General features: G+C 36.0%; 1 protein-coding gene across 1 annotated transcript in view; it reads right to left on the bottom strand.

Annotated features, from left to right (window-relative positions):
* Nucleotides 1–11,519, bottom strand: part of C3H11orf53 (chromosome 3 C11orf53 homolog) — a 47,995-nt gene extending 36,476 nt beyond the window's left edge. The window contains exons 1-2 of the mRNA XM_043991237.1: nt 11,504–11,519; nt 6,236–6,339 (exon numbers count right to left, since the gene is read on the bottom strand). Coding sequence (XP_043847172.1) covers nt 6,236–6,339; nt 11,504–11,519 — 120 coding nt within the window. The remainder of the gene's footprint in view (nt 1–6,235; nt 6,340–11,503) is intronic.
* Nucleotides 11,520–12,062: the final 543 nt, after the last annotated feature.

The following is a 12,062-nucleotide window of genomic DNA, read 5'->3' as shown; positions in this document are numbered from 1 at the left end:
TACCTACTTTTAAGACCACTTTCCCCCATTATTTTGCTTGAGATTCTTGACCTTTTGGTCCCCCCCATATGGATTTTATTATTTTTCTAGCTCTAAAAATATTCTTTTGAGGGTATGACTAATACAGCACTAAATCAATAAATTGATTTAGGTAGTTTTGTCATTTTATTATATTGACTTACCCATGAGCAATTCATGTTTCTCCAATTATTTAGGTCTTCTAGGACTGCTTTAGCTGCATTCTATAAGTTTTGGCATATTGTCTTATTATTGCAATTTTCTCTGATGAAGTTTTTTGTTGTTTCTATGATTTATTCTTTGACACAGCAGTTCTGTAGAATTATGTAATCCAGTCTCTAGTTAGTTTCAAATTCTTTTTAAGGGCCCTTTATTGAATTTAATTTTATTGCATTATGATCTTTAAATGATATGTTTAGTATTTTTGCTTCCCTACAGTTTAAACTAAGATCTTCATGTCCTAATACATAGTTAGTTTTGTGAAGGTGGTATATACACTTGGGAAGCATATAAATTCCTTTATATTCTCAATTAATGGTTGCCTGAGGTCAATTGTTTTAATTTTTTCCTCATGTTTTATTCAAATCCTTGTCTTTCTTTTTGTTAATTTTTTAGTTAGATTTGTTTAGTTCTGAAAGCTTCATATTAAGGTCCCTTCCCATTACTTTAGTTTTACAATCTATTTGTCCCTGAAATTTGATTAACCTTTTCTTAGTCTGGGAGATAAATTAAGGGAAAGGTTAAGTAGGGGAGATTTATGATCTAATATCCAATTTTAAATCTCACAAGATATATATGTATTAAGTATTGCTGTTGACTTATCTATGGTGCTTGTAAACACAATGCTACTTTCCTGCTTACACTTTGTTTTTAAACTTATCTATATTTACTATAGATTGATCTAAAATCAAGATTGCCACCAATGATTTTTTGAGTCCATAATAGATTTTGCTCCAGTTCCTATTTTAACATTATTTGAATCTTTGTGTTTCAAGTGTGTTTCTTGTAAATAACATATTGTCAGATTCTGTTTTCTAACATAGTCCATTATCTCTTTCCAGTTTATGGTTGAGTTAATCTCATTCATATTTATAGTTATGATTGTTAATTGTATAGTTCCTCCATCCCGTTCTCTTATAATTTTAAACTACTTTTTACTCCCACCTCCTTCTTTATAAATAATAATAATGTAGTATAAGGGAGAGAAATTGCCTGAAATTTATGATCTTATAAATGAAATAGCCTATTTTTTATGTTAGCTCTTCTTCTTTACCTCAGCCCTGATCACATGTTTGTATTCTTCAATCCTTTCCTTTTTGACCTTCTTTTTACATTTTCTTCTCCAATATATGTTTGTTTTTCTTATGACTGTTACTTTACCTATCCAGCCCTCCCTTCTAAACCCCTCTCTATCTCTTTCTTGTCCCTTTCCCCTCATATTTTCCTTTTCAATTGAACATTTCTGTATCAAAATCTCTCTCCATATAAGAGTAACTGTGTTTAATCTTCCTTCATATAATTCTGATGAAACTGATATTCATGAGATGCCTATTCTCCCACCACAGACATGTACTGTTCATCTTATAAGACTCTATTATACAATAGTGATTTCCCTCTCCTCCTCCTCCTCCCCCCAATATTGTTCATTATTTTGCCTATTCCTAAGACCACTGTAACAGAATAAAATGACCTATGGACCCTCTGTCATTTTTAACCTTTCTTTGTGACCCTTCAAGATATCAGGGTTTTGATAAGACATGTGTTTCTTATTTCCCCTTTAGTCAAGTAATATTAATAAGCATCTATTAAGCATTTAGTATTTGTCAGGCATTGTGCCAAGCACTAAGAATACAAATAAAAGCATTAAAACAGTTCTTGACCTTAAGGAGTTTATATTCTAAGGTAGGATAGAAAACATATGAAACGAAGCTAAAAACCAAGGAAGGAGGAGAAGATACCAATTCAAGGGCATGGCTACAAGGTCTGGAGAATCAAAAGTGGAGCCCAGAGGGGAATAAAGATATGGCTGAAATAAGCTTTTTTCTTAAAATGGATGTTCTGGGAAAACCAGCCAAATAAGAGGGAGGGGCTACAAGATCAGAGTATACTTCTGGTGTGGGAAGGTCAGAGGTGAAGTGAAGTTCTAGGGTAAAGAGGCTACATGGTAGAGAAAATCTGGACAATCAAGAGTAGAATCCAGAGGGGAATAAAGATATGGATAGCCTGAGCTCTTAAAAATTTTACATTTAAACAATACATCTCCACATACTGCCTTTCATATCTCTATACATCTTTCTGTGTTTCTCTTGATGCATACATTTCTATTTCTAAACAGTCTCAGTTTTGGTCTTTTCATCAGAAATGCCTAGAAACACTCTATTCCATTAAAGGTCTTTCCCCCTCTCCTCTGAAGAATTATATTTAGTTTTGCTGGACAGGTTATCCTTGGTTGTAACCTTCCATCTCTTGTCTTTCAAAATGGCATATTCCAAGCTCTTTTATTCTTTATGTAGTAGCTCTTAAGTCTTGTGTAATCCTTATTGGGGCTTCATTTTGGCTGTTGTATTCTTTTCTTTGACCTGTAAGCTCTGAATTTTTACTATGATGGTCTCATGAATTATTTTGTCCTGAAGTGACCAGTGGGTTTTTATCCTTCTATTTTAACTTTGCCCTCTGTTCTAAGAGTTCTGGTTAACTTTGATTTATAATTTCCAGAAATAAGGTATCCAGACTTTTTTTTTCTGATTATAGTTTACAGATAGTCCAATAATTCTTGGACTGTCTCTCCTTACAAGCTTTACAAATCAGTTGATTTTTATAGAATTATTAGATTTCTTCTGTTTTTAAATTTTGTTTTCAATTTGATTTTAAAATTTTTAATGTATTATTTAGTTATTCTTTTGGTTTTTTGGCCTAACCCATTTTAATTTTTAGGACATTCAGTTCTTGACTGAGATTTTTCACCATTTGTTCTAAGGTGTCAATTTTCATTACCATTCTTTCCTCCCTAGTTTTTGAATTTTGTATCTCATTTCATTTCCCACAGGTACTCTTCTGTTAAGGGCATTATTTTGCTCTGAGGATTACTTAGACTTATTATGAGGTTTCTACACACTATCCTCATTGAGGTTTACTTCCTGGGCTTTTCCCAAATCAAGTTATTTCTTCATGGTATTTGGAGTTTTCCTGGACTTGCTCATTGTGGAGCTGTATTTGGGTTAATTTTTGCAACTGAATAGTGTGGGCAGAGTTCTAAAGTCATTCTGCTTCAGAGTGCACTCTTTGCTGCACTCATTGGTTTCAGAGAAAGTTTGGACTTGGATGGGCTTAGGTGGTACAGAGCTCAGGCATGGAGTGCTGGAACTGTCCTAAGGCTCCATGGGCCTCCTGCTTTGCCTTCTGTGCTTACCTTTTAATCTGGCCTGGCTTATTTATCACAGGATCTCTATAAGACTGCAGGAGTTCCTCTATGGAACCCTGCATTGGGCAGAGAACTCTTGAGGTAATTCTTTTTATCACTTGGTACAGTGGCACATATCTAAGCCCTGATGGAGTGTTTTCTAAGGATCTGGCACCTTCTGCCTCCTAGCATGAAGCAATCTTTCTAATTGGATTTGATGGCCAATTTTTACTCCAAATCTATGATTTTTATAAACACTAGGCCAATTCCAAGAAGATGAAATTTAATAGGTATAAATGTAAAATCTTATCCTTGCTCCCCCATACAAATATAAATTGGGCAGTGCAGTATAGTAGAAAGACCACAATCTTGGGAGTCAAGGGAACTGGACTGAAATTCCACTTGTAATGCTGACCAACTGTGTGAACTGGAGCAAGTCACCTAACTTCTTACCTTCTCTGTAAAATGAGGAAATTGGAATAGAAGGCTGCTGGAGTCTTTTCCAGCTTTAGATAGATGATTCTTTGGTCCTATGTTCCGTTGTGTGGCTCTACAGTAGTTCATCTGAACAAAGATCTGGGTGCTTTAATGGACTTTCAAGCTCTTATTCCACAGTGTGATATGTTAGTCAGAAAAGTAATGAAATGTTCAGCTGCATTAAGGAAAACATAGAGCCCAGGAACAAGGAAGTAATAGTCTCATTGCATTCTCTGTGGGTCAGATTGCATATGGACTATTTTGTTGCATTCTGGGAATCACATTTTAAGAAGTTTACTGATATGTTGAAGAATGTTCAGAGGAGAATGACAATAATGATGAAAGGTCTCAAGTCTATGCCATATGAGGAGCGGATGATGGAAGTAAAGATGTTGAGACTGGATAAGAGAAATCTCAGGAGTTACACAATAGCTCTTTGAGTATTTAAAGGGCTGTTTCATAGAAGACATACATATTTGATTTGTCTTCCTTGGCCTGAGAGAGGAGAACTAGTAGCAATAGGTGAAAGTTGCAAAGGGACAAAATTTAGACTTGATAAAAGAAAAAAAAAATTCCTTCCTTCCTTCCTTCCTTCCTTCCTTCCTTCCTTCCTTCCTTCCTTCCTTCCTTCCTTCCTTCCTTCCTTCCTTCCTTCCTTTCTTCCTTTTCCTTTTGAAGTCTAGGTCCCTCTATTTTGGCAAAGTTGGAAGTATAGGGCCTACTTACTGGCTTGGTTCCACTTTTATCAGCACAGGAGCTTTGGCCTGCTCTGTTTTGTTTTGTTTAATCTGAAGCCCTTCCCCACCTTAGGCACTCTGGGGGATCACTCTATTAATGCTGAACTTTAGGTGGACACCAGATCAGCTTGCCTTATTGTAACTCAGCATGCTTGAATTCACGAGACCTGACAGCTTAAGCAAATTTGATAGCTGGGATTATAAGCATTCTTTACCATGACTGGCAAGAAAGTTTTTGACAATTATAACTATCCAAAGGTGAATAAGCTGCTACAGAAGGTAATGGGTTTCCCTTAATATGAGGTTTTCAAGGACAGGTTGGATGACCACAATGGGACTATGTGTAGAAAGGGGATTTTTTTGACACATATTGGGCCAGATAGCTACTGAGGTCTCTCCCAACTCTGAAATTTTGTGAGTCTGTGACCAAGGTCCAGAGAAACAAAATGATCTATTTGAAGTATATTCCTAGGGGACCAAAATTCAGACTAAACATCTATTTTGTTATATCTTAAAAATTATATAATTTTATATTATATAATTTTTATAATAGTAATCATGAATTCCCCTTCTCTTTCTCTAGAGACACAGAATTTCTCGCTGGTTAGTGGGGTGAAGGGAAGCCCCTTCAAGCCTGGGAGTTTTGGGTGTTGGGATGAAGAGACCTCCACCAAGCTGTTTTGGTTTGTTGACCGTCCCTCCTCCCCAACACATTCCTAATTTTCTTTCTGGGCATTTCAGCATCCTCCAGAAAGACATGCTAGTGGCAACCCCCCCCCCAAAAAAAAAAACCCCAACCCACCAGCTAACTCTCTTTTCTTAGCTGAAGTGAGGTCCATACAAGATGCACTTGAAATATACAGTGCAGGTAGGGGTGCCTCTGAGGATTTGCTCCCATTATAGTGGGGCTTTGTTACATTTGGTGAGACTTGCTCATTAATGTATAATATATTTTGGTGATACAGGTAGCATGGCATAGTGAATAGAGGGCTAGGCAAGGAGGCTGTGATCCCACTTCTGACAGTTATAAGTTATGTGCTCTTGGGTAAGTCATTTTATTTCTATGTGGTTCAACTAATTCCTTATCTAGGAAAGCACATACAGCTTGTGATTTGCATTGATAGAGGGAGTTCCCATATTAAAAGTTCCCCAAGTTGATGAATATCAATAGAAATGATTCCTACAGTCTAACAGTGAAACATCTTTTGGAGTTACTGTCTATTGGTTAAGCCAGTATCCATAGATCTACTGATACAGTAGATAGGACACTGAGCCTGGAGTCAGGAAGATCTGATTTCAAATTCAGCCACAGTTACCAGCTTTGTCATGTTGGGCAAGTCACCTAATCTCTTTCAGGCTCAGTTTCTTCATTTTTAAAACAGGTATAATAATAATACCTATCACACAGAGTTACTGTGAGGATGAAACAGACTAACATTTGTAAAACACTGTGAATATCTTAAAGTACCATAAAAAAGAATAGCTACTAGAACATTATGGGTATGTATGTATTGAAGTAGTTAAGAGATGCTAAAATAGGAGACCTCACATCAAAAACATGCTACAGCCTAAGACTGAATTTAAAAGTTAAATTGGAACTTACGTTAAATCTTGAATTACTCGTTTGCCTGGATCGTTTCTCTGCCAACAGGTCCTTGACTGTGTGCTTCACTCTGACACCTTGATAGACTCTCTTGCTGTAGTCTCCTGGGGCTTAAAAAAAGTAGTTCTGAGTTAAAATCAAATGAAGTTAAGGAAAATGAACTTGGTCATTGGACAACTCAAGATGAGAATGCTTTTTTTTTTTTGTTTGTTTTGTTTTTAGTGAGGCAATTGGGGTTAAGTGACTTGCCCAGGGTCACACAGCTAGTAAGTGTTAAGTGTCTGAGGCCGGATTTGAACTCAGGTACTCCTGACTCCAGGGCCGGTGCTCTATCCACTGCGCCATCTAGCTGCCCCTCAAGATGAGAATGCTAAGCCTCATTAGAATAATAGCTAGACATTTTAGAATGTTTTAGTTAGATGAAACATTAGGAGTCCTCCAGTCTAATTCAGTACTGAGAATCTTTCTCCAGAATTCCATATTGTTGCATATCTCTTCTTGAATACCTCTAATTGATATAAAAGTCAGTATTTTAGGAGGTACCTTTGTTCCATTGTTGGGGAGCCTCTCCTTAGAAAGTTTTTGTGTTGAATGGAAATCTGATTCCTTTGTATTTCTACCCATCAGCTTTATCTACTTCTGCCTTTGGAGCAATTTAGCATAGGTCTATACCCTTTTCTAGAAAACAAACCTTCAAATATTTGAAGACGGCTATTGTGTCATGTCTTCTCTCCTCCAAGTCATAAACATTTTACATTTCTCACATTACATGGTTTCCAGACCTTTATCATGGTGTTATGTTTTTATTTTTGAATGAGATTCAATTTGTGTTTGTGTAAACTTTTTTCCATGCTTATTGTTTCAGTTATAATATATCAGGGGTTGGATGTGTTTGTAAGTTTCATTATTCCCTAAAATGGTGGAAAACTGAGGCTTATGTAATATTAGCTATAGAAATAAGAATATTACTGTCCTTATCTAAAGGAGGGGGTGATGAAAGAGGTGTTAAATTAACTGTACAAAATAATACTACATCATGTGATCTCTTTATGAGGTACAAATTAATCTCTTGAATGCATCAAAAGGATCACAACTCAGCCAAAGAACAATTAACTTAGCTAACATTTAAATAGCTTTAAGGCTTGTAAAACACTTTATTATTTCATTTGCTCCTAATAGCAACCCCATGAAGTAGGTGCTCCCTTTTACAGATGAGAAAACTGAGGCTGAGAATGGTTAAGTCAATTGTCCAGGGTCACTCAGTAAGTGAGTCAGGCTTTGGACTTGAGTATTTCTGATTCCAAGTCCAATATTCTACCTACTTGACTACCTACCTTCTCTTTAAGAAGAAAATTTCAGGTTTTTGTTTACTTTGGGCAATCTAAAGAAACAGACTCCCCCCCCCCTTGAATTTAATAACGTTAGTAACACTGGATTTTGGATTAAGGAGACTTTATCTGAATTCTTGCTCTGCCACTTACTAACTGTGGGACCCTTGTAAAGTCACATCATCTACATGAGTTTCACTTTCCTCATCTGTAAAATAGAGATAAAAATACCTGTAGTGCTCGACCTCATAAGGTTATTGTTAAAATCAAATGAGATAATGTTATGAAAAGCACTTTGTAAACATTAACTAAATACTACTTATTGTTATTAATTCATTTTCATCATAACCTCAATGAAATGCTATTGAGAAGTTTCAGCTAGTACACAATATGACAATTTTATTGTTTAGCAGAATGTTATAAGATGTATATTGTGCCCATATTCCATAGTGCTCACTAATATTATCTTCAGACTGAAATTGTAAGTGATACAGGATCTATACAGATAAAACTCCATTATAACAAAAATCTTGCTACAATAAGCAAGAATTCTATCATTTACTTCAGTGACATTGAATTTTTTAATCCAGTGACATTGGACTCTATACTGTTCCTTGCACAAGACGCTCCATCTCCCAACTGTGCATTTTCCTCATCTACATAGTTTATTATTGCCTTGTGGTTCTTGTCTCCTACATTCTTATTTTATGTTCTGCCTTAGTCTTAGAAATATTAATTCCTGGGGCAGCTAGGTGGTGCAGTGGATAGAGCACTGGCCCTGGAGTCAGGAGTACCTGAGTTCAAATCTGGCCTCAGACACTTAACACTTACTAGCTGTGTGACCCTGGGCAAGTCACTTAACCCCAATTGCCTCACTTAAAAAAAAAAAAGAAAAGAAAGAAATATTAATTCCTGTAGGAGATATAGAGGATAGAAATATTGCTTATGGTAGAAATTTTCCTGTGGTTCTTTTGTCCTTTGTCCTCACCATGATAATTTTTTTTCACCATTTACCATGAGATGTCCTCCTCTGGGTTCATACTCTTCTGGGTGTCAGTCACCCTAGACACTCTGCCTTTCTTCTGAGGCAAGACGCTGTCTGTTGAGGTACAACATTCACAGGTAGTAGTCTCTCTAGGTACTAAATTCTTGCATGATAGCTCCTCATATCACTGAATAAAAATTTCTTCCTTCTTTTCCCCATCTCTCAACTCCAGCTTTGACACCTCATCCATTCTCCTGTAGGATCTATTTATACTGAAAGATGACAGGAGTTATTTTTCTTCCATTGTTTACTTCATTTGTTGTTATTGTTGTTTGTCATTTTCAGTTGTGTCTAATTCTTCATGATTCCCTTTGGGGTTTTCTTGGAAGAGATGTAGGAGTGGTTTGCTATTTCCTTCTCCAGATCATTTTACAGATAAGGAAACTGAAGCAAACAGGGTTTAGTCACTTGCCCAGGGTCACACAGCTAGTATGTGTCAGAGACCAGATTTGAACTTGGGGAATGCCTGGCACTCTATCCACTGTGCCACCTAGCTTCTCATTGACTTGATTAGAGTACCTCAAACTTTCCCTTCTATCTTCTTCCTTCCCTGTCCTCTTTTATTCTATGATATTGTATTGTGAGGTTTAGTCCATGGTATTTCAAGCCTATTCCCCCCACCATCAGTTTTTCTATTTATATTCTACTTTCACCCTTGTCTTCTTGTAAATGTTTAGAAAGAAATCTCTCAAAGGTCAATTAGTTATTGTTGTTTTTGATCCCAAAGGTGTCTTTCTAGTTTTTTCTCCTAGAGTAATTTATATCATTACTAGTGCCTTCCTTGGTTGTTATTCACCTTCCCTTTATTTCTGTTGTTTGAAAAGCAGTCTACCTATACCTGGTTTTTCTTTGTAGGAATGCTTCAAATTTCTCTCTCTCTCTCTCTCTCTCTCTCTCTCTCTCTCTTTCTCTCTCATTGAATGTCTATCTTTTGTGATCTTTAGGTTTAGGTTTGTAATTAGGTTTCCTTTCTTAATTACTTTCCTTTTTGGTTCTTTGGTCAGATTTGCTATTTTGGATTCAAGTTGTCTATTTTTCTGATTATTATTTTCTGCTATATTGGCTATAAGGCCATTCTACTTTTATAATTCTCATTTCTTTCTTGAACCATTCAGGAACATTTTACAGTGATTCCATACTTTCTTGGGAATATACTAGGTACACATTATCAGGAGTTGATTTACTTTCCTTTGTTTCACACCATTTATTCAGAAATGTCTAGATTCATTTAGCTGATCGGGAGGCCATATTCTCTTGTGATATTAACATATTCTTTGTTGATTTATCTGCTGGTGCTCAAGGTATTCAATTAAATTTTCTTCCTACTGAGATCTTTGCTAATTTCAGTCTTTACCCCTTCTATTCCTCTATTATTTAAGTCCTGACTCCTTCCCCTTTGAAAGTTGTTTCCCTGGAGGCTGGTCCTTAAAGTTGTCTCGTCCTCATACCACACTGTCGAATTCATTTTTTACTGACTTATCTCTGCCACAAGTGACTTTCAGGGGGACAGAACTGGCCTCAACTATATGACACTTCCCTTTCCTTCAGTCTTGGTGGAGCTTCATACACATACAATTTTCTAATTCCTGTTTTCCACAGCATGTTGTGAAGATCAAACAAGATCTTATATGTGAAGCACTTTGAAAACCTTTAAGTACTACATACATGTTAGCTATTATTACCGTCTCTATTTTACAGTGCATTAGAGAGGACAAGAGCTCTTTCCAAAGTCACATTGCTACTAAAGTAGTACAGCTGGGACTTGTACCTAGGTCTTCTGATTCCCTCTAAGGGAAGGCCACAGGCTTCAGATATAGTGATATTATAAGTACAACAGAGTCCAAAGTAATTAGATATTCTAATTATGATCATTCCAATTTACATATCCTGTACTATACAAGTACAGCAAGAGAGTTGAATGACAGACACATTTTCTTGGTACTGTTTCAGTTAGTTAGTTCAAGTAGTTAAAATCTATGCTGATGAGATCAATATTATGTACTCAATGCCTTTGTGAACTCTAGTTTCAGTCCCATCCTAGTCACAGATTGTATCCATTACTACTGATGGCCATCTTGCAAATAATAGTGTATCTACATGGGTATAAACCAATAACCATTACTGAAAAATGATATCAAGAGTAAGTACTCTGATGATGGCACATTCTTTCTTTACCCCATATTTAACACATATGATGGGCAAAATGCTAAAAATATAGCTGCATAGATAGCTAGGTGGCATAGTGGATAGATAGAATACTGGATTTAGAGACAAGAAAAATTGAATTCAATTCCAGCCTCATATATTTACTAGCTATGTTACCATGGGTTAGTCACTTAACCTCAGACTGCCTCAGTTTCCTTACTTGTAAAATATGGATAATACCACCTACCTCCCAGAGTTGTAAGGATTGAATGAGATAACAATTATAAAGCTCTTAGTACAGTTCCTAGCATGTAGGTACAAAATAAATTCTAATTACTATCATCATCATCATAATAGCCCAACTGTATATCTTAATACTGCCTCCGTGAGGTACTCAGATGCAGGAGAAAGAATGGAGTCATAACTTGGGTGACTATGGTTTTTCCCCAAGAGTACTAAATTTTACAGAATTCTGATATCACTTGTATTCTGTAAAATAAAAATTACTGAGCTTAGTTACTAAAAATAATTGAAACCAATACCCTTCCCAGAATGGCCTTGTGTTGGCCTAGGGTCTTTAGGCACAGGGGCCAATTTCCCAGAGTCTCTGTCTTTCTTCTATGGAGGTCTATGTCTTGATGTCTCTATCTCCACCTAGGACTTTTTCTGTTTCTCCTACCAAAAAAGCTGGTTCTGGGTTTAGCAAAGTACATTGAACTTGGAGTCAGAAGTACCAGCATCAACATCTACTAGGTAAAGTGACCATGAACAGGTCATATGACCTCTCTCTATCCTCAGTTTAATCATCTATAAAATAAGACATTGAGGGCTAGACATATCTTGAAGTTGTGTTACTACCTCAAGTGATGGAAAATTTAGGCTAACATGATATAGGCTACAGAACCAATTATAGTACTGTACTTATAGAAGGTAATAGTCCTTGAAAGTTCAGGACTTAATTACAGTATAGGGGCCAACAACAAGGTTTTAAAGTGACCAGACCCAGTGCTCCTTTTATGATGCACAAATTAGTCCCATAAATGAATCAAAGACAATTAAATTATCTGTAAAATGAGAATTATAATTGTATCACTACCTCAAGGGACCATCATAAGAAAAACACTTTCTAAACTGTAAAATACTATATAAATGAAATGCTATCAATTTATCACACGCACACAAACATTTATATATATGTATATATACATATATATATATAAATGTTTGTGTGCATGTGATAATATATATATATATATATTTTTTTTTTTTGTGGGGCTAAGTGACACAGGGCTACATAGCTAGTAAGTGT

Source organism: Dromiciops gliroides, chromosome 3, assembly GCF_019393635.1.
Source record: "Dromiciops gliroides isolate mDroGli1 chromosome 3, mDroGli1.pri, whole genome shotgun sequence".
Lineage (NCBI taxonomy): Eukaryota > Metazoa > Chordata > Mammalia > Microbiotheria > Microbiotheriidae > Dromiciops > Dromiciops gliroides.
The sequence above is the reverse complement of the archived record's forward strand: the minus strand, read 5'-3'. Positions and strand labels throughout refer to the sequence as shown.